The following is a 26,223-nucleotide window of genomic DNA, read 5'->3' as shown; positions in this document are numbered from 1 at the left end:
TTACTTTGCTTTTTATTATCACTAGAAGGTTTTCCAGACTCGCTGCTTTCCAGATAACTGTCTGGAACCAATAGGTATTTGTGCTGCTTATTTCCTTTCCCTAGCTGTATGAATTTACATTTATTAGCACTGAATGCATCTCATTGCATTCAGCCCACTGATCCGATTTTTCCTGACCATTTTGTTGTTTGGATTTGGGCTAATAAATAACTCACCGTTTTAGGTTAGTTTACTTTCCTTCCAATTTCTGGGTTGCTGAAAAATTTGATCACAGTTGAATCTATACCTTTCTTTATATTGTTAAATAATACGGATTCCATAACTGACTACCTTAATACTGGTCCCCACTTGAAGGTTGTATTATTAACAATAACTCTGTTGATTACATGTTATATCCAGTTGGTATCTATGCAGTTTTGAAGTTTATTATTTATGCATTTATTTGTTACATAGTACTACTATGAATTGTGAATTACCAGCATGGAGACCTAGAAACCCAATGGGACTCAATCACATCACACAAGTTCTTTATTGCATTTCAGATGTTCTGTGCCCGCTGGCTTCTCTTCAACTACTACAATAGTAATCCCATCAAAGAAGACTATTGTATTTGTTTGGCAGCTCTCCAGCTTTTCCCTCCTACCCTGCACAGGAACCACAGTTGCATTTAGTTGCCAGGTACCTCTCCTGACTGCCATGATTTATTGAAGATTAGGTTCACAAGTTCTGATGTTTCCTTTGCTAAAATCTGGGCCTGCATCCATAAAAGTCAATGGAGTTTTGTCAGTGACTTCAATGAGAACAGGATCAAACCCTTCATCCTCTTAAAATTCTTGGGATGTAGTTCACTCAGATCTTTGGTCAATACTCTTTCACTGTCTATTTATTTAGCCTTTGCTCTGCTAGATTAGGTCATCACTCTTCTCTGTAGCTCTGTCTAATATCAGCATGTTTCCTTCATGTGACTGTATCTTCATTTCTATCCTAACATTCTGCTGCCTAAAAAAAAAAAAAAAGATGCCTCCAGAGTTTACAAGTCAGACTTATCTGCAGAGAATCAATGATATACAACAGGGGCCAAAGACAAAAAACTGTAGAGGGTAAGGGAAATGCTCCAACAAAACATTTCTGCAATTTCTGATGAAAGTAAGTACAATGTGGTGCCGAATGAAAGCACAAAGGGTTAAGGGTTTGGGGCCTTTTTTTGCTATATCTAGCTATAAAACAATAGTACTCTACTGAGAAATGAATCACAGCAGGTGGGAAGATCCTGCCCAGATTTGAAAAGACAGATGTTTGAGCTTCAAAAGAGTTTTCTCAAACTCTGGTTCTCCCAGTCTCTCCACACTACTAAACCACACATACAAACAAGATATTTCAAGACAAGCTTACCATTTGCCAATGATCTTACTGACATATCCTGCCTTCTTCAGCAATTCTGGAAGCAGCAGCTCAGAACCTGGGATTCCCCCTACTATTTCCTGTGGTGTATAAGCTGTATAAAACAAGAACATGTTTTTTAACTCATCACTAAGGCTAGCAAGCAGGTCATGAAATCTTATGGACACTCATCCTTAGAAGCTTATTTGACAGGACCAAAAATTAGGCTAGCTCAATGGTCCAACAATACTGCAGTAAAGGATTCAAATTCTCCAGCCCACTAGGTCTCAGAACAAGCTGACTCAGCAAACTCGCTGCCCCAGGAAATGGAGCCCTTCACACACGCAGCCTTTGTTGGCTGGAGGGACAGTGTGGATGCAGGTGGCTGTAAGGAGAGCAAGCTGGGGCCATTTGGTTTATACTTTTGCCAAACTGCTTGAAGTTATCTACAATTAGTGCATTTTTATAACTCAAAGGATTAGTTAAATAAAAGGACAAATGGACTTGCTCAAAGTGCACTGGCTGATCCAAAATTGTGTGTCTCCAATATTTTCTAGTTGAGAACACAGGGCACAACCGTCAGTGAGTTCTTCCACCGATGGATAGTGTGAACCAATAGGTAGCTGTAAGTGTGTGCCCAGATTGTCTGGTCTCATAAAGCAGCTGTAATTTTAGAATTAGACCAACCCAAAGACATTCTGAGCAGGTACATTCCTTCATGAGTGCTGGAGGAGCACGTTCCTGGCAGGGAGCATTGTGTTATGTAACTCCTTGTTTAACTGGCCGGGAAAGGTTTACTTCTGTAAGACTGTATGATGGGGTATTCACCCCACACAAGATTAAACCATTAAAAATGGCCAATTATCCTTACAGGACAGGCTGCATCAGGAGGAGAGGCAGGGACTACTAAGGCCTAACAGCTGATGAAGCCCTGCTGGGGGGGGGGGAGTTGGGATAGGCTTATAAAGAGAGGAAGTTGATGGGAGAAGGGCTGCAGGGAGGAGCTCTGCTGTCACTCCCTAGAGAGGAGGGCAGTTAGTCAGAGATGAGGAGGTGGTCTAGCGGGGAGTAAGCCCTGGGATCCTGCCTTAGAATACAAACTCTGGCAAGAACCCAAGGGAGGGGTGAAATACCCACAGGGAGCAGAAGGGGTGTCATAAACAGATAGCTAAGGGTTAATGTCTCTTTCACCTGAAGCACCTGACCAGAGGACCAATCAGGAAACCGGATTTTTTCAACTTTGGGTGGAGGGAATTGAGTGTCTAAGTCTTTTGTAAGTCTGCCTGCTTTCTCTGAGCTTTGGAGAAGTACTTTCTACTTTCTAGTCTTCTGTTTCTAAGTGTAAGGACAAAGAGATCAGATAGTAAGTTCTATGGTTTCTTTTCTTTGGTATTTGCATGATTATAAGTGCTGGAGTGCTTTGATTTGTATTCTTTTTGAATAAGGCTGTTTATTCAATATTCTTTTAAGCAATCGACCCTGTATTGTATCATCTTAATACAGAGAGACCATTTGTATTTTTCTTTCTTTTTATATAAAGCTTTCTTTTAAGACCTGTTGGAGTTTTTCTTTACTTCAGGGAAATTGAGTCTGTACTCACCAGGGAATTGGTGGGAGGAAGAAATCAAGGGGAGATCTGTGTGTTGGATTGCTAGCCTGATTTTGCATTCCCTCTGGGGGAATAGGAAAGTACTTTTGTTTCCAGGACTGGGAACAGAGAGGAGGGAAGGGAAAAAGGATTATTTCCCTTTGTTGTGAGACTCAAGGGATTTGGGTCTTGGGGTCCCCAGGGAAGGTTTTTCAGGGGGACCAGAGTGCCCCAAAACACTCTAATTTTTTGGGTGGTGGCAGCAGGTACCAGGTCCAAGCTGGTAACTAAGCTTGGAGGTTTTCATGCTAACCCCCATATTTTGGACGCTAAGGTCCAAATCTGGGACTAAGGTTATAACAAAGGGGCCAGAAGATAGGGAAGAAAGACAGGAAAGAGACCATGGAACTGGCAACAAGGTTGGAGCTGCAGCAGACTGTTGTTGCTGGGCATGGAGTTCTGGGCTGGGACCCCGAGTAGTGGGCATGTCTGGATTCCCCTACTGGCCACTGGAAAAGTGGCACTCACTGGCCAGAGGATCAAAAGACTGCCTGAGACACAGAGAGGGAGCTCCCTGAGCCCAGAGAGAGAGACCATGGGGTGAGCAACTGAAGGAGGGGGCATGAGACTGGTCAAGAGCTAATCCCCAGATGAACTACAAGGAGGTGCCCCAGCAGTGAGTAGTAAATCCCATGACAGACTTGATTTTAAACAGCTTGTTCTTAAGTAAGGCGTTAACACTACAACCCATGTCACTTTTCTTCTTTCACTCATGTTAATTAGCCCACCCAAGGAACCAACATCTCAGCCAGAAGAAGCAAACAGATTAACATCTTTAGCGATGTCCTTCCTTTCCAGTATCATGTGTAAGAAGCAACAGACTTCTTATTAACTGCTGGGGAGCTACATGCCAATCGCATGTTGTCACTCTGAAAATGTACCTCCTGGAAAACCCATGAAGGGAGAGCACAGGGCCAAATGCCAGTATTCAGTCACGCCTACTGCCAAGCCAAAAGGCAAAGACTAAAGGAAGAAAAGGCATTTCCAGGAGAAGCAGCACTGATGTTCGCACCATTTCTGGCATGCGCATTCGTGGTGTAGAACCCATTCCTGATGGGGAGACGTCCCGTCAACAGCGCTGCTCGTGCTGCAGATAAAACAATCAAAACAAAGAAAGCATGAATAGGGTGTCTTATTTTCTTTATACAAATTCTCTGCTTCAGAGGTCATGTTTCGGCTGATGCCAGCGTGATGACTGGAGATCATAGGGAATTTCTGCTATAGATTACTGCTTAGCTGATAAGAGTAATAATCAACCCAAAGGATCCTAAAGTGATACACATACTTGGCCAAGTAACTTTAAACAGCATTTCTGGGGTGAGTATATGGGAGACATATCTTAATCTAGCTCAGATTAGCAAAGTTATTTGCTAAATTTACATTCATTATCTTGCCTTGGCAAAACCATTTTATCTACTTCTACAAGTAACAAAGGCAAGGTATCCAGCTCAAGCATGACAGAGATCAAGGCTCTGATTCACGAAAGTAGTTAAGCAGATGTTTAGCTTTAAGTATCTGCTTAAATCCCACTGAAGTCAATGGGACTTAAGCAGGTGTTTTAGTGCTTTCCTGAATGGGGATGGACTTAAACATATGGTTACATGTTTTCCCAAATGGAGGCCTAAGAAAGTCCCCTTTTCTCCTTTACATTTTAGCTGTCAGCTGGCAATCAGACTTGAAGAACCAGACACAGTGACAAAGATGTAAAATCTACATTGGACTCAAATGGCTTTGTCCCTTTCCCCGCTTTCTAAATCTCTTAGTGGCTAACAATGACAACAATGGGCCAGAACGTATAGTTGCTCCACGCATGGAAGTCCCAGTCAATGGAAGTTCTGCCTATAGAACAGAATCAAGCCCATTGTGCGCTTCCTTCCTGTTGGATTTCTCCAACAAAGATTTAGATATTGTTTTGTCTGATTGCCCCAAAGAGGGAAGAGATGAAATAATTCAGCTGCAGAGGCCTGAAGGCGAAAACAGAATTAAAAAAAAAATCTTTTAAATGAAGTGTTTTGATGATTAAAATACTGTTTTGTATGAACAGAAGATTGTAGTTTTTCCTCAAGAAAAAAAATAAAAAGGAAGCAAAATGCAAGATGAAAGCTCCAAATCCTAACACAGCCTTAAGGGTAATCACTGGTTTGGTTGCTAGTTTATGTAAGATGCTGGCAAACATCCTGATCTTCCCAGAAGGTGGCAATTTTACATGGTAGTTTAAAGCTGAAATTTACTTACATGGAGAGCACAGAGGGTTAGCAGTGTAGAAATTTGGGAAGAGCATCCCTTCTGAAGCCATCTGGTCCAAGTTAGGGGTTTCTTTAGAGGGCTCTCCAAACACTCCCAAATCACCCCAACCCATCTGCAGAAAGACCACACCAAAAATACACTGAAGTAATTTTAGCTTTCTATAAACTACTGTACTACCTTCCGGACCAGAGTAGCATTTTTTATTTTTATAAGCTTTTCTATAGCGCTCATCACTATAATATCTGAACACTTCACATACACAATATGAATTTATCCTCAAAACCCTTCTGTGAAGTAAGGAAGTATTACTGTCACCAATTACAGAGCAAAGCTAACGGACAGAGAGAGATTAAGTGACTTGCCCAAGGTGACAAAAGAAATCTGTTAGAAAACTGGGAACAGAACCCAGATCTCTTCAGTCTCAGTCCAGTGTCTTAATTATAAAGTTATCCATTACATTATCCTACATTTCCAAATACTGGATATATGCAACCAGAAATGCACAGTGAAGATCTAAGTAAAAAAGTAGGGTTGCATAATAACTGAGGGCATTGAGGGGTATAGTATAAAAGCGAAGCTCAGGAGAGAAGTGCACCATTATCATATCACTTCTCTCTGCCAGTGTGCCACATGATGGCCTGACCATAGTGTGGCTTAGGACAAAGATGTGTGGCTAATGTGACCACACAGCTCCTGCTCAGGAGCCTATTTTGTGCAAAAAAGGGAGCTCTAGAAAATTCCCAAACCATCTGGCTAATTTCAATATTGAAAAATAATACTGAAGCAAAAAGGGAGCAACTTAATGAGCAATTAGGCACTGTGCCTGCCTAAAGATTACACTCTGCGTTAAATATTCAAAAGCTTTCTTTACTACAGTCACATATCAGGTGGGCAAAAGAAATGCAGAGGACATAATACATATAGACCTTAGGAAGGCTTTCAGTGCAGTCCCACTTGGGAGTCTAATAGAGACATCAGAACGATGCAGTTTGGGAAAGAATACTGCAGAATGGATACAAAGCTGGCTGATGGATCGTGCGCAGAGAGAAATGAAATGGTACAACGTGAAACCAAGAAGTGGAAATCAGAAGAGTTCCAAAGGGGTCAGTGTTGAGCTCCATATTGTTCAATATCTTTACCAATGATAAGGAAGGAGAAAAGAATAGTCCAGTAATCAAATTCACTGACACAACGGAGGAGGCACAGATACTTCAGTAAGATCAGAGAAACAGGCAAAAGCCCAAGGGAAGGTATTATTTTTATTACTGTGGCCCCCAGAAGCTCCAATCAGGGCCTGTGCCCCATTATGCTGGGTGCTCTACAAAGATATATGGAGAGATTATCCCTGCCCCAAAGGGCTTTAAATATAGAAAAAAATTAAAGTTCACTTGGGAGAAAATAAGCCTGAATACGAAATGGGAAACATAGGTGGGCAGCTACATCAAGTCATCACAATGCGGCCAGGTAGGTAATAGCTGTGAGTTGGCATACCACCTCTGTGCCATAGACACCCTCAATTAGCTTTCTGAGAAGCTCAAAACTACATGCAACACATTCCTGCCAAGAAAGAATCGAAAGAAAGACATGCAGATCTTCGAAGAGAAGCTACTTGAGGGGATACTGCACACTTAAAAATCCTATGTTGTAAACAAATACATTTATTTAACTACATTACTAACACCATCATAGATGGTTAAAGGCAAATAATTTTAAGATTAATTCATCTGTGATTATTTTTGCTATTTAATTTGATTTTCTTTGCATTTTTTTCAGTATGGGCACTGAAAATTAATGAAGTCAGCTTCCTTCTTATTGTTTGTTTCATTTTGAAGCTCTTAGTGGTGCAGTGTTTGGATTTTAACTAGGGCTGTCTATTAATCACAGTTAATTCACCCGATTAACTCAAAAAATTGTGACTAAAAAAATTAATTGCGATTAATCGCAGTTTTGAAATTTATTAAATACTGTATTTTGGATAAGCAGCAAAGAATTCTGTGGCACCTTATAGACTAACAGAGGTGACTTACAGACTACACTGCTCTACAGCCAAAATGCTTCTGAAATAAATGTAGTCCAACTTTACTAATTCTGGGTCACTGAGAACGAAAATGATGCTTATAATTGTTGATTGGCTCTAGTTTTCAAGATATGCTGTTGGGTCAGTATATACGACCCTTGACTTGGGAATGGCGGAGGATAAGTGAGTTATAAAGGGAAGGGATCTCAATTTAAACCAGAAATGACTAAAATATATCTTTGACTGGATCTATGAATAAATCTATGACTGGGTTTGGACAGTACAAGTAGGCAAAACAATGAATGATGCAATCTGAAGCTGGTATTGCATTATACATGATATGAATTCCATCATGTTATTCCTAGAAGTCATGGATGATGCAATCATAACGAAGCTTACATCACTTTGCTGAACAAATTGCCCTATATCAGCTCTAGATCTCATACAGTGTCCTGCTCTCTTATTTGTCAGTGTTTGATTTTGCAAAGGGACACATTTCTGTTTAGCCAAAGTGAGCAGAGATGCCTCGTACTTGTGTGAAAAGTGCAGATAACTTCTGCTATGTTTGTGGTGAAGTGACTTTTGCATCATAAAAGTGCAGTATAACCACTATGGTTAAGAAAGCCTATCACCTTTATTTTGGCTGCAAAATTGGAGATCAGGACAAGAGGTGGGCCCCACACATATGCTGCAACACTTGTGCAACAAATCTTCGCCAGTGGTTGAACAGGAAAAGGAAATCTATGCCTTTTGCAGTGCCAATGATTTGGAGACAGCCAACAGATCATACCAGCAATTGTTACTTCTGCATGGTGCCTCCAGTTGGGAAAGGTGTGTCAAAGAAGAAAAAGTGGACTGTGCATTATCGAAACATTCCATCAGCTATACGCCCAGTACCCCACGGAGAAGGACTGCCGGTTCCTGATGCACCAGAATCATTCTCACTTGAGTCAGACGAGGAAGAGGAAGAGGATGAAACTTGTGGTCCTGAATCATCAATGTCACAGGACCCACATTTTCTCCCATCCTCCTCCTCTGAACCACACCTCATAACACAAGGTGAACTGAATGACCTTGTCAGGGATTTGGAACTACCCAAGAGTAAGGCAGAGCTGTTGGGCTCCAGACTACAGCAGTGGAATCTCCTGGCAGGCTATCAGGGCAAATGGAGCCCATCAATGCTTGCAGACTATTGCTGGACAGTGACAAGAGATGCTCCATTTAATGAATACAAGACACAAGCCAAGAAGTGCCAAGTAGACACTGAATAGGACTAAACTATGTACATAATAGTTTTTTGCCTTTTGTTTCACAATAAATTTTATTTATATAACCCTTTTGCTGATTTTTAAAGTGTTACATAAACAGGACAGGTGAAATATTATCATGTAAAGCAACCATAAACACATGAAAAGACCTAGGTTTACAATTTTTGATTAAAACTCTACTATCTACACAATATACATAGACATAAAATGTAGAAACTTAAATATCTTAGAAACAGTAGCCAATCAGTTGTTTTAATTGTCATATTTGAATTCAGCACAGCAAAATACATAATAAATAGCACATTTTATCTCTGAAGCAGACGACTTCTCAAAAATTGTAGACCAGTGCTATAAGGTGGCACAGGATTCTTTGCTGCTTTTACAAATCCAGACTAACACGACTACCCCTCTGATACTTGTATTTTGGATGTTTTTCTACATTTTCATATATATTGTATTGTGTTGTAATTGAAATCAAAGTGTATATTATTTTTTATTACCAATATCTGCACTTTAAAATGATAAACAAAAATAGTATTTTTCAATTCATCCATACAAGTACTGTAGTGCAATCTCTTTGTCATGAAAGTGCAATTTACAAATGTAGATTTGTTGTTACATAACTGCACTCAAAAATAAAAATGTAAAATTTCAGAGCCCCCAAGTCCACTCAGTTCTTCTTCTTGTTCAGCCCTCTTCTTATTTACATCACGAGAAAGTGAGAGCAGGCATTTGCATGGCACTTTTGTAGCCGGCACTGCAAGGTATTTACGTGCCAGATATGCCAAACATTCGTATGCCCCTTCATGCTTCGACCACCATTCCAAAGGACGTGCTTCCATGCTGACGACACTCATTAAAAAAATAATGCGTTAATTAAAGTTGTGACTGAACTCCTTGGGGGAGAATTGTATGTCCGTTGCTTTGTTTTACTTGCATTCTAACATATATTTCATGTTATAGCAGTCTCAGATGATGACCTAGCACATGTTCATTTTAAGAACACTTTCACTGCAAATTTGACAAAATGCAAAGAAGATACAATGTGAAATTTCTAAAGATAGCTACAGCACTCAACGCAAGGTTTAAGAATTTAAAATGCCTTCCAAAATCCGAGAGGGACAAGGTGTGGAGCATGCTTTCAGAAGTCTTAAAAGAGCAACACTCCAATGCAGAAGCTACAGAATCCGAACCTCCAAAAAAAGAAAATGAATCTTCTGCTGGTGGCATCTGACTCAGAGAATGAAACTGAACATGCATCAGTCTGCACTGCTTTGGACTGTTATCGAGCAGAACCCGCCATCAGCATGGACACGTCCCCTGGTATGGTGATTGAAGCATGAAGGGATATATGAATCTTTAGTGCATCTGGCACGTAAGCATCTCGCGACACTGGCTACAACAGTGCCTCGAAAATGCCTGTTCTCACTTTCAGGTGACATTGTAAAGGAGAGGTGGGCAGCATTATCTCCTGCAAATGTAAACAAACTTGTTTGTCTGAGTGATTGACTGAACAAGATGCAGGACTGAGTGGCCTTGCAGGCTTTAAAATTTTACATTGTTTTATTTTTGAATGCAGATTTTTTTTACATAATTCTACATGTGTAAGTTCAAATTTCATGATAAAGAGATTGCACAACAGTCTGTGTATTAGGTGCACTGAAAAATACTATTTCTTTTGGTTTTTTGGAGTGCAAATTCTTGTAATCAAAAATAAATATATAGAGTGAGCACTGTACACTTTGTATTCCATGTTGTAATTGAAATCAATATATTTGAAAATGTAGAAAATATCCACAAATATTTAAATAAATGGTGTTCTAAAAAAATCTGTCTGGGGATTGGTCCTGCTCTGAGCAGGGGGTTGGACCAGATGACCTCCTGAGGTCCCTTCCAACCCTGGTATTCTATGACTATGAATTTTAGCCAGTTTCTGAAACTGTGCTGAACATGGTTTGTCCTTGTCACACTTACAGCTGCACTCTGTTCTGCCCTGGTTCAACCACACCCATTGCTAACACCAACAGATATTCTTGTAGCACAGACAAGGCTTTGGTGACAATGACTCTTCAAAAGGGGAAGCCACTTATTCCAGGAGGTTAAGGGTGGAACAAGAAGAAGTAATACCCTTCAAAAATCAAGTGAGAAATTCAGAAACATTTTCCAACAGCGAGATCAGTCAGTCGATGGAATAATTTTCCAAAGGCTGTAGCTGAATCACAATAACTAGGGGTGTCAATGACTAGACTACTAGAAAAAATGCATAGGTGCTTAGCTCCTGATCCCACAATGACTTACACACATGCTTAACTTTACGCATCTGAGTAGTCCCGTTTGTCTTCAATAAGACTACTAATGGGTGTGAAGTTAAATTCATGCATAAGTTTTTTTGCAAGATAGTAGTAGCCTTAGTGAGTATGTTTACACTGCAGTTAGAAACCTGTGGCTAGCCCATGCAAGCTGACTCAAGACTTGTGAGCTTTGACTATGTTTAACTGCAGTGTTGATGTTTAGGCTCAGGCTGAAGCCTGGGCTCTAGGAGCATGAGAGATGAGAGGGTCCCAGAGTGTGGGCACCTGAACCTCTACATCACAATTAAACAGTGCCATAACCCAAACCCTGCAAGTCTGAGACAGCTGGCAAAACAGGCCAACAGTGGGTGTCTAATTGCAGTGTAGACATACCCAGTGTAGAGACTGGGGCAGTAATGCACTAATGCAAACACAGTATTCAGGGCCCAGACACTCTTCTTCACCTCTTTATAACTTTTACATATGTCGGGATCTTCTTTCCCACTTTGAACTTTAGCATCTAGAAAGTGGGGACCTGCCTGTTCCCTTCTAAGCTTAATTCCTGGCTTAGATCTTATCATGCTGCCACCAACCCAAAATATAGTGTTTGGGTACACTCCCTGTCCCCCAAAACCTTCCCTGGGGAACTCAAGACCCAAACCCCTTGGGTCTTAAAACAAAGGGAAATAAACCATTCCCCTCTCCTTTCTTCCTCCCAGATTTTCCCCTCCCTGGGGTACACTGGGAGATCACTGTGATTCAAACTCCTTGAATCTTAAAGCAGAGAGGAAATTCACCTTCCCCACCCTTGTCTCCCCCTCCCAAACTCTCCCTGAGAGAGAGACACCAATCCCAACTCTTTGGATCCTAACACAGAGAGAAATTAACCTTTCCCTCCCCCTTCTCTCAATTTCCCCCACCAATTCCCTGGTGAGTTCAGACCCAGTCCCCTTGGGTCTTACACAGGAATAAAAAAATCAATCAGGTTCTTAAAAGAAAAGCTTTTAATTAAAGAAAGAAAAAAGTAAACATTATCTCTGTAAAATTCAAGATGGAAAAATGTTTACAGGGTCTTCAGCTATATAGACTAGAGGGACTCCCTCCCCCTATCATAAAATACAAGTTACAGCAAACAGAGGTAAAATCCTTCCAGCAAAATACACATTTGCAATAAAGAAAACAAACAAATGCCTAATCCGCCTTCTATCTAGTACTCACAGTATTGAATAGAAGAGACTTTTTCAGAAAGATTAGAGAGCCTGTATACATGTCTGGTCCCTCTCAGACCCCCGAGAGAACAGAGAACAAAGAACACAGCACAGAATAAAGACTTCCCTCCACCCAGATTTGAAAATATCTTGTCTCCCGATTGGTTCTTTGGTCAGGTGTCAGCCAGGTTCACTGAGCATGTTAACCCTTTACAGGTAAAAGAGACATTAACCCGTAACTATCTGTTTATGACAACATAAAATCTGGAAAGGGCTTGAAAGGGAACATCAGAGCATTCCAATTTTCAAAATACAAGTGAAGATATTTAATCTGATACAGAAACAATGGCTGGTATCAGATAAAATGTTATTCAAATAGTAAACTCAAGTCAAAAACACTTTTAAATATATTTAACACCATTACAAATGCTGGAGGCAAAGTGGTGTTTGGGGTGCAGGTTGACAGCTTGCGACCTCCCCCAACTAATAACCTTGCGACCCCCTGAGGGGTCCAGATCCCCAGTCTGAGAACCCCTGACATAGAGAATCTCCATTGGTAGATCTTCCCCTAAGGCAGGGTCGGCAACCTCTGGCACACGGCCCGTCAGGCTCAGCACCCGGGTGGGCTGGGCCAGTTTGCTTACCTGCCATGTCGGCAGGTTCAGTCGATCGCAGCTCCCATTGGCTGCGGTTTGCCAACCCAGACCAATGAGGGCGGTGGGAAGCGGTGCGGCCAAAGATGTGCTAGCCGTGGCTTCCCACCACCCCCACTGGCCTGGGACAGCGAACTGCAGCCAGTGGGAGCCACGATCAGCCGAACCCCTCCTCCCTACACCATTGTCTCATTCTAGCAGCCAGGTGACAACCCCCTCCCCAGCCTCTACCACCCCCTGTGACCAGCCCTCCACCTACACCCCCAGCAAAACCCCTCCTCAGCCCCCACCACCCCCCGCAACCAGCCCCCCACCTACACCCCCAACAAAACCCCTCCCCAGCCCCCACCACCCCCCGCAACCAGCCCCCCACCTACACCCCCAGTGAACTCCCTCCCCAGCCTCCACCACCTCCCGTGACCAGCCCCCCACCTACACCCCCAGTGAAACCCCTCCCCAGCCCCACTACCCCCGTGACCAGCCCCCCATCTACACCCCCAGCGAAAACCCTCCCCAGCCACCCCACCCCCGTGACCAGCCCTCCACCTACACCCCCAGTGAAACTCTTCCCCAGTCCCCAACACTCCCCGTGATCAGCCCCCCACCTACACCCCCAGCGAAAACCCTCCCCAGCCCCCACCACACCCTGTGACCAGTCCCCCCACCTACGCCCCCAGTGAACCCCCTCCCCAGCCCCACCACACCCCGTCGCCAGCCCCCCACCTACACCCCCAGTGAAACACCCCCAGCGACAACCCCTCAGCCCCCCCCACGACAGAGGGCCCCCCCGCTCACTCACATCGTCCATGAGCAGGAGGAGGAGGTTGGGGGGCCCGCTGCGCTCGGCGCCCCCCGCGCTCAGGGCCCAGCACACGCACAGGGGCAGCAGCAGGCGCCTCTCCATGGCAACCGGCACCACCGGCCCTCTCCCCCCTCCTCCTTGCCCGCCGGGCCCGGGTCACGTGAGCCCCTCGCACCGGAGAGTCACATGACCTGAGTCCCGCGCGCCGGGGGGAAGAGGAGGAAGCGGCCGCTTGATCACGTGATACGGGAGGGGCGTCGGCATCCAGGATGGCGGTGTGCGTCGCCGTGATCGCCAAGGAGGTGGGGGCGGGGCGCGCTGGGCTGGGGGAGGGGGCAGGAGCAATAGGAGGTGGGTCAGGGGGCTGGGCAGGAGCAGTAGGGCTGGGCTGGGCTGGGGGGGGGGACAGGAGCAATAGGAGGTGGGTCAGGGGGCTGGGCAGGAGCAGTAGGGGTGGGGGGGCTGGGCTGGGAGAGGGGGCAGGAGCAATAGGAGGTGGTCAGGGGGCTGGGCAGGAGCAGTAGGGCTGGGGGGCTGGGCTGGGAAAGGGGACAGGAGCAATAGGAAGTGGGTCAGGGGGCTGGGCAGGAGCAGTAGGGCTGTGGGGCTGGGCTGGGAGAGGGGACAGGAGCAATAGGAGGTGGGTCAGGGGGCTGGGCAGGAGCAGTAGGGCTGGGGGGCTGGGCTGGGAAAGGGGACAGGAGCAATAGGAAGTGGGTCAGGGGGCTGGGCAGGAGCAGTAGGGCTGGGGGGCTGGGCTGGGAGAGGGGACAGGAGCAATAGGAGGTGGGTCAGGGGGCTGGGCAGGAGCAGTGGGGCTGGGGGGCTGGGCTGGGGGAGGGGACAGGAGCAATAGGAATTGGGTCAGGGGGCTGGGCAGGAGCAGTAGGGGTGGGGGGCTGGGCTGGGAAAGGGGGCAGGAGCAATAGGAAGTGGGTCAGGGAGCTGGGCAGGAGCAGTAGGGGTGGGGGGGCTGGGCTGGGAGAGGGGGCAGGAGCAATAGGAGGTGGGTCAGGGGGCTGGGCAGGAGCAGTAGGGCTGGGGGGCTGGGCTGGGAGAGGGGGCAGGAGCAATAGGAGTTGGGTCAGGGGGCTGGGCAGGAGCAGTAGGGGTGGGGGGCTGGGCTGGGAAAGGGGACAGGAGCAATAGGAGGTGGGTCAGGGGGCTGAGCAGGAGCAGTAGGGGTGGGGGGCTGGGCTGAGAGGGAGGACAGGAGCAATAGGAGGTGGGTCAGGGGGCTGGGCAGGAGCAGTAGGGGTGGGGGGGCTGGGCTGGGCTGGGAGAGGGGACAGGAGCAATAGGAATTGGGTCAGGGGGCTGGGCAGGAGCAGTAGGGGTGGGGGGCTGGGCTGGGAAAGGGGACAGGAGCAATAGGAAGTGGGTCAGGGAGCTGGGCAGGAGCAGTAGGGGTGGGGGGGCTGGGCTGGGAGAGGGGGCAGGAGCAATAGGAGGTGGGTCAGGGGGCTGGGCAGGAGCAGTAGGGCTGGGCTGGGCTGGGGGGGGGGGGACAGGAGCAATAGGAGGTGGGTCAGGGGGCTGGGCAGGAGCAGTAGGGGTGGGGGGGCTGGGCTGGGAGAGGGGGCAGGAGCAATAGGAGGTGGTCAGGGGGCTGGGCAGGAGCAGTAGGGCTGGGGGGCTGGGCTGGGAAAGGGGACAGGAGCAATAGGAAGTGGGTCAGGGGGCTGGGCAGGAGCAGTAGGGCTGTGGGGCTGGGCTGGGAGAGGGGACAGGAGCAATAGGAGGTGGGTCAGGGGGCTGGGCAGGAGCAGTAGGGCTGGGGGGCTGGGCTGGGAAAGGGGACAGGAGCAATAGGAAGTGGGTCAGGGGGCTGGGCAGGAGCAGTAGGGCTGGGGGGCTGGGCTGGGAGAGGGGACAGGAGCAATAGGAGGTGGGTCAGGGGCTGGGCAGGAGCAGTGGGGCTGGGGGGCTGGGCTGGGGGAGGGGACAGGAGCAATAGGAATTGGGTCAGGGGGCTGGGCAGGAGCAGTAGGGGTGGGGGGCTGGGCTGGGAAAGGGGGCAGGAGCAATAGGAAGTGGGTCAGGGAGCTGGGCAGGAGCAGTAGGGGTGGGGGGGCTGGGCTGGGAGAGGGGGCAGGAGCAATAGGAGGTGGGTCAGGGGGCTGGGCAGGAGCAGTAGGGCTGGGGGGCTGGGCTGGGAGAGGGGGCAGGAGCAATAGGAGTTGGGTCAGGGGGCTGGGCAGGAGCAGTAGGGGTGGGGGGCTGGGCTGGGAAAGGGGACAGGAGCAATAGGAGGTGGGTCAGGGGGCTGAGCAGGAGCAGTAGGGGTGGGGGGCTGGGCTGAGAGGGAGGACAGGAGCAATAGGAGGTGGGTCAGGGGGCTGGGCAGGAGCAGTAGGGGTGGGGGGGGCTGGGCTGGGCTGGGAGAGGGGACAGGAGCAATAGGAATTGGGTCAGGGGGCTGGGCAGGAGCAGTAGGGGTGGGGGGCTGGGCTGGGAAAGGGGACAGGAGCAATAGGAAGTGGGTCAGGGAGCTGGGCAGGAGCAGTAGGGGTGGGGGGGCTGGGCTGGGAGAGGGGGCAGGAGCAATAGGAGGTGGGTCAGGGGGGCTGGGCAGGAGCAGTAGGGCTGGGGGGCTGGGCTGGGAGAGGGGGCAGGAGCAATAGGAGGTGGGTCAGGGGGCTGGGCAGGAGCAGTAGGGCTGGGGGGCTGGGCTGGGAGAGGGGGCAGGAGCAATAGGAGTTGGGTCAGGGGGCTGGGCAGGAGCAGTAGGGCTGGGGGGGCTGGGCTGAGAGGGAGGACAGGAGCAATAGGAGGTGGGTCAGGGGGGCTGGGCAGGAGCAGTAGGGCTGGGGGGCTGGGCTGGGAAAGGGGACAGGAGCAATAGGAGGTGGATCAGGGGGCTGGGCAGGAGCAGTAGGGCTGGGGGGCTGGGCTGGGAGAGGGGGCAGGAGCAATAGGAGTTGGGTCAGGGGGCTGGGCAGGAGCAGTAGGGGTGGGGGGCTGGGCTGGGAAAGGGGACAGGAGCAATAGGAGGTGGGTCAGGGGGCTGAGCAGGAGCAGTAGGGTGGGGGGCTGGGCTGAGAGGGAGGACAGGAGCAATAGGAGGTGGGTCAGGGGGCTGGGCAGGAGCAGTAGGGGTGGGGGGGCTGGGCTGGGCTGGGAGAGGGGACAGGAGCAATAGGAATTGGGTCAGGGGGCTGGGCAGGAGCAGTAGGGGTGGGGGGCTGGGCTGGGAAAGGGGACAGGAGCAATAGGAAGTGGGTCAGGGAGCTGGGCAGGAGCAGTAGGGGTGGGGGGGCTGGGCTGGGAGAGGGGGCAGGAGCAATAGGAGGTGGGTCAGGGGGCTGGGCAGGAGCAGTAGGGCTGGGGGGCTGGGCTGGGAGAGGGGGCAGGAGCAATAGGAGGTGGGTCAGGGGGCTGGGCAGGAGCGGGTGGGGGGGGGGGGCTGGGCTGGGAGAGGGGCAGGAGCAATAGGAGGTGGGTCAGGGGGCTGGGCAGGAGCAGTAGGGCTGGGGGGGCTGGGCTGAGAGGGAGGACAGGAGCAATAGGAGGGTGGGTCAAGGGGGCTGGGCAGGAGCAGTAGGGCTGGGGGGCTGGGCTGGGAAAAGGGGACAGGAGCAATAGGAGGTGGGTCAGGGGGCTGGGCAGGAGCAGTAGGGCTGGGGGGCTGGGCTGGGAGAGGGGGCAGGAGCAATAGGAGTTGGGTCAGGGGGCTGGGCAGGAGCAGTAGGGCTGGGGGGGCTGGGCTGAGAGGGAGGACAGGAGCAATAGGAGGTGGGTCAGGGGGCTGGGCAGGAGCAGTAGGGCTGGGGGGCTGGGCTGGGAGAGGGAACAGGAGCAATAGGAAGTGGGTCAGGGGGCTGGGCAGGAGCAGTAGGGGTGGGGGGGGCTGGGCTGGGAGAGGGGACAGGAGCAATAGGAGGTGGGTCAGGGGGCTGGGCAGGAGCAGTAGGGATGGGGGGGCTGGGCTGGGAGAGGGGACAGGAGCAATAGGAAGTGGGTCAGGGGGCTGGGCAGGAGCAGTAGGGGTGGGGGGCTGGGCTGGGAAAGGGGACAGGAGCAATAGGAAGTGGGTCAGGGGGCTGGGCAGGAGCAGTAGGGGTGGGGGGGCTGGGCTGGGAGAGGGGGCAGGAGCAATAGGAGGTGGGTCAGGGGGCTGGGCAGGAGCAGTAGGGCTGGGGGGCTGGGCTGGAGAGGGGGCAGGAGCAATAGGAGGTGGGTCAGGGGGCTGGGCAGGAGCAGTAGGGCTGGGGGGCTGGGCTGGGAGAGGGGGCAGGAGCAATAGGAGTTGGGTCAGGGGGCTGGGCAGGAGCAGTAGGGCTGGGGGGGCTGGGCTGAGAGGGAGGACAGGAGCAATAGGAGGTGGGTCAGGGGGCTGGGCAGGAGCAGTAGGGCTGGGGGGCTGGGCTGGGAAAGGGGACAGGAGCAATAGGAGGTGGGTCAGGGGGCTGGGCAGGAGCAGTAGGGCTGGGGGGCTGGGCTGGGAGAGGGGGCAGGAGCAATAGGAGTTGGGTCAGGGGGGCTGGGCAGGAGCAGTAGGGCTGGGGGGGCTGGGCTGAGAGGGAGGACAGGAGCAATAGGAGGTGGGTCAGGGGGCTGGGCAGGAGCAGTAGGGCTGGGGGGCTGGGCTGGGAGAGGGAACAGGAGCAATAGGAAGTGGGTCAGGGGGCTGGGCAGGAGCAGTAGGGTTGGGGGGCTGGGCTGGGAAAGGGGACAGGAGCAATAGGAAGTGGGTTCAGGGGGCTGGGCAGGAGCAGTAGGGCTGGGGGGCTGGGCTGGGAAAGGGGACAGGAGCAATAGGAGGTGGTCAGGGGGCTGGGCAGGAGCAGTAGGGGTGGGGGGCTGGGCTGGGAGAGGGGACAGGAGCAATAGGAAGTGGGTCAGGGGGCTGGGCAGGAGCAGTAGGGCTGGGGGGCTGGGCTGGGAAAGGGGACAGGAGCAATAGGAAGTGGGTCAGGGGGCTGGGCAGGAGCAGTAGGGTTGGGGGGCTGGGCTGGGAAAGGGGACAGGAGCAATAGGAGGTGGGTCAGGGGGCTGGGCAGGAGCAGTAGGGGTGGGGGGGCTGGGCTGGGAGAGGGGACAGGAGCAATAGGAAGTGGGTCAGGGGGCTGGGCAGGAGCAGTAGGGGTGGGGGGCTGGGCTGGGAGAGGGGACAGGAGCAATAGGAGGTGGGTCAGGGGGCTGAGCAGGAGCAGTGGGGTTGGGGGGCTGGGCTGGGAAAGGGGACAGGAGCAATAGGAGGTGGGTCAGGGGGCTGGGCAGGAGCAGTAGGGCTGGGGGGGCTGGGCTGGGAGAGGGGGCAGGAGCAATAGGAAGTGGGTCAGGGGGCTTTGCAGGAGCAGTAGGGCTGGGGGGCTGGGCTGGGAGAGGGGGCAGGAGCAATAGGAGGTGGGTTAGGGGGCTGGGCAGGAGCAGTAGGGCTGGGGGGCTGGGCTGGGAAAGGGGACAGGAGAAATAGGAGGTGGGTCAGGGGGCTGGGCAGGAGCAGTAGGGGTGGGGGGGCTGGGCTGGGAGAGGGGACAGGAGCAATAGGAAGTGGGTCAGGGGGCTGGGCAGGAGCAGTAGGGGTGGGGGGCTGGGCTGGGAGAGGGGACAGGAGCAATAGGAGGTGGGTCAGGGGGCTGAGCAGGAGCAGTGGGGTTGGGGGGCTGGGCTGGGAAAGGGGACAGGAGCAATAGGAGGTGGGTCAGGGGGCTGGGCAGGAGCAGTAGGGCTGGGGGGGCTGGGCTGGGAGAGGGGGCAGGAGCAATAGGAAGTGGGTCAGGGGGCTGGGCAGGAGCAGTAGGGCTGGGGGGGCTGGGCTGAGAGGGAGGACAGGAGCAATAGGAGGTGGTCAGGGGGCTGGGCAGGAGCAGTAGGGCTGTGGGGCTGGGCTGGGAGAGGGGGCAGGAGCAATAGGAAGTGGGTCAGGGGGCTGGGCAGGAGCAGTAGGGTTGGGGGGCTGGGCTGGGAGAGGGGGCAGGAGCAATAGGAGGTGGGTCAGGGGGCTGGGCAGGAGCAGTAGGGCTGGGGGGCTGGGCTGGGAGAGGGGGCAGGAGCAATAGGAAGTGGGTCAGGGGGCTGGGCAGGAGCAGTAGGGCTGGGGGGCTGGGCTGGGAAAGGGGACAGGAGCAATAGGAGGTGGGTCAGGGGGCTGGGCAGGAGCAGTAGGGGTGGGGGGGCTGGGCTGGGAGAGGGGACAGGAGCAATAGGAAGTGGGTCAGGGGGCTGGGCAGGAGCAGTAGGGCTGGGGGGCTGGGCTGGGAGAGGGAACAGGAGCAATAGGAAGTGGGTCAGGGGGCTGGGCAGGGAGAGGGGACAGTAGCAATAGGAGGTGGGTCAGGGGGCTGGGCAGGAGCAGTAGGGCTGCGGGGTTGGGCTGGGAGGGGGGCAGGAGCAATAGGAAGTGGATCAGGGGGCTGAGCAGGAGCAGTAGGGCTGCGGGGCTGGGCTGGGAGAGGGGACAGGAGCAATAGGGTGCAGGTCCTGGGACAGGAGCAATAGGAGGTGGGTCAGGGGGCTGGGCAGGAGCAGTGGGGCTGGGGGGCTGGACTGGGGGGGGGACAGGAGCAATAGGGTGCGGGTCCTGGGGCAGGAGCAATAGGAGGTGGGTCAGGGGGCTGGGCAGGAGCAGTAGGGCTGGGGGGCTGGGCTGGGAAAGGGGACAGGAGCAATAGGAGGTGGGTCAGGGGGCTGGGCAGGAGCAGTAGGGGTGGGGGGCTGGGCTGAGAGGGAGGACAGGAGCAATAGGAGGTGGATCAGGGGGCTGGGCAGGAGCAGTGGGGTTGGGGGGCTGGGCTGGGAGAGGGGACAGGAGCAATAGGAGGTGGTCAGGGGGCTGGGCAGGAGCAGTAGGGCTGGGGGGCTGGGCTGGGAGAGGGGGCAGGAGCAATAGGAAGTGGGTCAGGGGGCTGGGCAGGAGCAGTAGGGCTGGGGGGCTGGGCTGGGAGAGGGGACAGGAGCAATAGGAAGTGGGTCAGGGGGCTGGGCAGGAGCAGTAGGGCTGGGGGGCTGGGCTGGGAGAGGGGACAGGAGCAATAGGAGGTGGGTCAGGGGGCTGGGCAGGAGCAGTAGGGCTGCGGGGCTGGGCTGGGAGAGGGGACAGGAGCAATAGGAGGTGGGTCAGGGGGCTGGGCAGGAGCAGTAGGGCTGCGGGGTTGGGCTGGGAGGGGGGCAGGAGCAATAGGAAGTGGATCAGGGGGCTGAGCAGGAGCAGTAGGGCTGCGGGGCTGGGCTGGGAGAGGGGACAGGAGCAATAGGGTGCAGGTCCTGGGACAGGAGCAATAGGAGGTGGGTCAGGGGGCTGGGCAGGAGCAGTGGGGCTGGGGGGCTGGACTGGGGGGGGGACAGGAGCAATAGGGTGCGGGTCCTGGGGCAGGAGCAATAGGAGGTGGGTCAGGGGGGCTGGGCAGGAGCAGTAGGGCTGGGGGGCTGGGCTGGGAAAGGGGACAGGAGCAATAGGAGGTGGGTCAGGGGGCTGGGCAGGAGCAGTAGGGGTGGGGGGGCTGGGCTGAGAGGGAGGACAGGAGCAATAGGAGGTGGATCAGGGGGCTGGGCAGGAGCAGTGGGGTTGGGGGGCTGGGCTGGGAGAGGGGACAGGAGCAATAGGAGGTGGTCAGGGGCTGGGCAGGAGCAGTAGGGCTGGGGGGGCTGGGCTGGGAGAGGGGGCAGGAGCAATAGGAAGTGGGTCAGGGGGCTGGGCAGGAGCAGTAGGGCTGGGGGGCTGGGCTGGGAGAGGGGACAGGAGCAATAGGAAGTGGGTCAGGGGGCTGGGCAGGAGCAGTAGGGCTGGGGGGCTGGGCTGGGAGAGGGGACAGGAGCAATAGGAGGTGGGTCAGGGGGCTGGGCAGGAGCAGTAGGGCTGCGGGGCTGGGCTGGGAGAGGGGACAGGAGCAATAGGGTGCAGGTCCTGGGACAGGAGCAATAGGAGGTGGGTCAGGGGGCTGGGCAGGAGCAGTGGGGCTGGGGGGCTAGACTGGGGGAGGGGACAGGAGCAATAGGGTGCGGGTCCTGGGACAGGAGCAATAGGAAGTGGGTCAGGGGGCTGGGCAGGAGCAGTGGGGCTGGGGGGCTGGACTAGGGGGGGACAGGAGCAATAGGGTGCGGGTCCTGGGGCAGGAGCAATAGGAGGTGGGTCAGGGGGCTGGGCAGGAGCAGTGGGGCTAGGGGGCTGGGCTGGGAGAGGGGACAGGAGCAATAGGGTGCAGGTCCTGGGGCAGGAGCAATAGGAAGTGGGTCAGGGGGCTGGGCAGGAGCAGTGGGGTTGGGGGGCTGGACTGGGGGAGGGGACAGGAGCAATAGGAGGTGGGTCATGGGGCTAGGCAGGGAGAGTAGGAGCAGTAGGAGTGGAGGGCTGGTTGGGGAGGCGGCAGGACTCGGAAGTAATAGGGTTCGGGTCCTGGGGGCAGGAGCAGTAGGGGTGGGCCATGGGGGCGGGCTGGGCTGGTGGGCAGGAGCAGTAGGGATGGGGGACTGGAAGAAGTGGCAGGAGCAGTAGGGATGAGGGGCTGTGTTGGGAGATGGGGGAGGAGGCAGGAGCAGGGGTGGGGGTTTGGGTAGGAGTCGTAGGGAAGCAGTGATACAGGGTTGAGGGGAGGTGAGGAGCTTGTTTAGAGGCTGGCATAGGGGTTGGTGGAGCCCGAGGTTTTTGTTGCTCTGTGGGAGCCCTTTATGGACTTTCTTCCAGGAAGGATGGTTCCGATGAGATGACCAAATGAGCTGGGGACAGTCTCACCTAGGGGGGTGGATGGATGGTCACTTGTTACCTTTGTGTTATGAGAAAATGTAAACCTGGCAATAGTCCTCTTCTAAAGACTGTTAATAGTAGAGGATAAAGCTAGATCTGCAATGTAAATACATGTTGTGTTATACAAGTGTAGACCAGTGGCATTCTGTGATATTTTAAAATATAATTTGTGGTTAAAAATAGCTAGTTTTTAAATAATAGCAGTTTGCATCCTCAGAGCACTACACTTACAATTGCTAATCTATTCGGGCACAGAATAGGTAGCCTCAGTTAGCACAACTTGTCGTCATCCTTTCTAGAACTACCCCCTGTACATCCGAAGCATCCCAACAGAAAATGAACTGAAGTTCCATTATACTGTGCACACTTCCCTGGATGTTGTGGATGAAAAGATCTCTGCCATGGGGAAGGCCCTTGTGGATCAGAGAGAGCTCTATCTGGGACTTCTGTACCCAACTGAAGACTACAAAGTGTATCTTTAATGCCTGACAGGTGTGCTCTATAGAGCCTGTTCCTACAATCTGTCCTCCTTCAGTCAGAACTCCACTGATTTCTCTAAGCAAGGAATGCAGGGTTAGGTTTTACATTTATCTGTCTTCTAGTTCTAGAATTTACCATTGTTTTCATTTGACATTGCAGCTGTAAATCCTGTGTTGTGAAATAAAAAGCAAACTGCACAGTAGTTAATGAGTGAGTGTGCTGAGGATTAGTATGCATATATCTTACAGATTTTGGTACTTTAATTTGACCAAAACAACCTGAGAGAGAGAGAGTGCTTAAAGGGACACTGTCAGTTAACATTTTGTGAAAACCAGTGTTTTGGAAACTTAAGACCAGTAGAAATGTTTCCTCCATTAAAGGAAGAAAACAACAATGAAAACAGTTGCTTCTTAAACTGTTTGAAACACAAACACTGCTGCAAGAAAAAACCTAGAAATGAAATCTTTAAATGGACAACCATCCCTTTTGCTGGCTGTTGTAAAATTAGGTTGATACAAGGAATGTAAATAGCCAATGACTGTTGCAAAAGGTGAAAATTAAAAAGGGTCAGAGCCTTGGCTGGTGTGAATCAGTAATTCCACTGAAGTCAGTGGAACTATGCTGATATACAGCAGCTGAATATCTTGGTCCTGTATTTTTAAATTTATTTTTTTAGAAGCCCTTCATTTCAAATATTAATTTTTATACCACAGTATCTGTAATCATTAAGTGGGTATTGGCATCTGACATTCAGCATCCATACAGCTGAGCAATGCAATTATGGGTTTATATATTCTTAGCTTGGCCCCGGTCCTGCAAGCTGCTCTGCACAGGCAACCACTGTGGCTTTTTGAAGCCACATTGAAGGCACTGTGGCAACATGCATTGGTCTATTCACACAGAGCAGGTATTTCAAAACAGGATTTGCTGCTGCAGTGTCATATAGAAGCCCTAGTCCTAAGGGCTGTTTAGCTGTGTTTGTGTATGAATAGTATCAGTTCTGTTTATTCTTGGCCCAGTCTCTTAGGGCAGGTCTACGCTAGAAGCACTACATGGATGCAGCTGTTGTAGCATGTCTGCTGAAGACGCTGTATGCCAGCGGGAGAGCTCTCTCCCGTCCGCACAATTACTCCACCTCCGCGAGAGGCGGAAGCTATGTCAGCGGGAGAGCATAGTGCCAGTGTAGACAGTGCTTAGGTCAATCTAACTTTCATCACTCAGGGAGGGGGTCTTTTTTTCACACACCTGAATGGCACACATTAGATCGACTTCAGCAGTAGTGACCTACCCTTCCTGTCTGCAACAAGGAAGTTTGGTGCATCCAAAGCTAGCTATGGTTTGATCAGATTTCACAATTTGTAAATATAGTATCTAGTTCTTCACTTAGCTAAAATCATGACAACTTGTCTGTGACTGAGGCTGCAGAACTGGACTCCCTATGGTAATGCTGTTGACAGTGGTAAGACTGCAGAAGCTTTCACAGATACAAAGTTGGTATTTCAGGACTGCAGCTGTACCTGATAGTTATGAGACTAGTGGATCTTTTAATATTTCTGTGGCTGGCCTTCTGCTTCCCTTTTAATCACATGTCCTCGCTTTCTGACTAACGTAACTGACAGCGGATAGCCATGTCTTCATAATCCTGCTGCTAACTTTGAAGATTCCATATTGTAACATTGCTGTTGAGTGATCACTGAGTCTGTGATATTAGCTACCCAAATGGGCATGGCTGCAAAGAATAATCAGAATTCTTTGATGAAGGAGGGTTCTTGAGATCCAAAGAAATTCTCATCAAAATGACTGATGCTTGAAGGCCATTTGTGCAATTACTGAATAGTAATACATATCTTGGGAGGCAGGCAATGTAGCTGCTGTCTAAAAATACAACCTGTCATAACTTTCTAGTTATGAATCTTTATACAAACAGCCCTCCCTGTGCTTGGGAGGCTCAGTTATCATCATTTCAGAAACGGTAACGCTAAGGTAGAAAATAAGTCCAATTTCTAGGACCCATCCCTTGCTTAGCTCATCTAGACATGGATTATATTGTGACCAGTTTGAGGGTGACATCCACTTGTACGTTTTTTTTTTACTGTACTCAAGTCTTATTTTAGTTGCTTTTCCAGGCACTTGTGTGTCAAAAATGTGTTCCTTAATCAACTGCACAGATATGGCTACGTGACAAATTCCAAGGTGAAGTTTGTTATGGTGGTAGATTCTTCAAACACAGCACTTCGAGACAATGAGATCCGCAGCGTAAGTGCAGGAAATCAGAATGTAACTTGCCAGATCAGTATTTTTGTTCCTTCCACTTATTCATAAAATGCGGAGAGCTAAGAAACAAACAACCCTTCCCCCCTAACAGTAATTTTCTAGGTTTTAATTAAAAACAAACCATGATTTTTTCAGATGTTCCGAAAGCTGCATAATTCATACACAGATGTAATGTGCAATCCCTTTTATAATCCTGGGGACTGCATTCATTCCAGGTGAGTGAGCTGCTTCCACTAATCCTTTTGATTTTGTTGCCTTTCTGGACCATGCAGAGCTATTAGGATTTAGCTCTTAAGAATGTAACTTCTGTGAGTGATCAGTTTAAAGCTGGGAGCTGCAAACTCCTTTCCAAAAACAGGCAGCTGTACTCTCTTTGGACTACTTCTGCATAATAGAAAATTTACCATTGCACCATCCTCATTAGAGGCTACATTTAACGGTCTCCCACAGACTTCACACTCAGTAGCTCTATGAACTGATATTAGACATGCTGACTCAGGAACCTGAGGTTACTTAAAAAAAAAGTTACCAATGGCTCTCACTTAAATATTCTTCTTATTGAAATGTGGTGGATAACACTTTGTCAGTCTTGTCCGCTGGACACCTCTAAATAGGCAGGCTGTTGCTTTCCAAAATTCAGCCTCTGTAGAGGAGTATGGATGAGGAGACTGTTTCCAGAATGCATAATTCTCAAAACAGTTGGCAGGACAGTGCCCATCTTTTCATATTCAAAATCTTTTTCTGGGACCAATGAGTGTTGTTTCCCTCCCACCATCATTGCATATGCAAAAGCAGATTCTATATTCCTGCCACTAAAATGACTGTAGTCTACTGACAGGGTGAGAACCACGCTTACTTCAGCTTTATTAGAAGGAAAGTAATTGTTTGTGATGTGGTAAGGAATGAAATATTTATAGTCAAGCCTGTGGGAAGTTACCATTAAAAATGCTTAATAGAAGTTATGTCTTACCTACTAACTAAAGCTTCTTTGTATAAGAGAGATCTCAGTGTGCTGGGCCGTCTTCTCTTCCTTTAATATTTCATACTCTTCCTTCTCTAGGGCCTTTGATAATATGGTGACCTCCATGATGATGCAGGTGTGCTGAACTCCAGCCATTCTCTTTGTATTTGAGAACATTCTCTGTTGTACAGAAGTATCTGTGAAGCTGTGCGTATATATAGTCTTTAAACTCGTTCTGTGTAAAATAAACCCATTGCTGTTTGGATCTATGTCTGCTTGTGTTCTTGTGGCCAGTGGCACAACTTGCT

The 26,223-nt window shown here is 50.8% G+C and overlaps 2 protein-coding genes across 4 annotated transcripts in view; one reads left to right on the top strand and one right to left on the bottom strand.

Annotated features, from left to right (window-relative positions):
• Positions 1 to 13,699, bottom strand: part of GALNS (galactosamine (N-acetyl)-6-sulfatase) — an 81,300-nt gene extending 67,601 nt beyond the window's left edge. For all 3 annotated transcript variants that reach the window (XM_050922611.1, XM_050922612.1, XM_050922610.1), the window contains exons 1-4: positions 13,512 to 13,699; positions 5,264 to 5,387; positions 4,041 to 4,115; positions 1,393 to 1,495 (exon numbers count right to left, since the gene is read on the bottom strand). In XM_050922611.1, coding sequence (XP_050778568.1) covers positions 1,393 to 1,495; positions 4,041 to 4,115; positions 5,264 to 5,387; positions 13,512 to 13,616 — 407 coding nt within the window. In that variant the 5' untranslated portion in view covers positions 13,617 to 13,699. The remainder of the gene's footprint in view (positions 1 to 1,392; positions 1,496 to 4,040; positions 4,116 to 5,263; positions 5,388 to 13,511) is intronic.
• A 27-nt stretch (positions 13,700 to 13,726) lies between these two features.
• Positions 13,727 to 26,180, top strand: TRAPPC2L (trafficking protein particle complex subunit 2L). The gene is made up of 5 exons (XM_050922630.1): positions 13,727 to 13,816; positions 22,500 to 22,672; positions 24,849 to 24,936; positions 25,090 to 25,169; positions 26,015 to 26,180. Exons 1-5 carry the CDS (start codon positions 13,784 to 13,786, stop codon positions 26,058 to 26,060), a joined length of 420 nt encoding a protein of 139 aa, XP_050778587.1. The 5' UTR covers positions 13,727 to 13,783; the 3' UTR covers positions 26,061 to 26,180.
• Positions 26,181 to 26,223: the final 43 nt, after the last annotated feature.

Source organism: Gopherus flavomarginatus, chromosome 14, assembly GCF_025201925.1.
Source record: "Gopherus flavomarginatus isolate rGopFla2 chromosome 14, rGopFla2.mat.asm, whole genome shotgun sequence".
Classification (NCBI taxonomy): Eukaryota; Metazoa; Chordata; order Testudines; family Testudinidae; genus Gopherus; species Gopherus flavomarginatus.
This window is presented reverse-complemented; position numbering and strand designations above follow the sequence as displayed.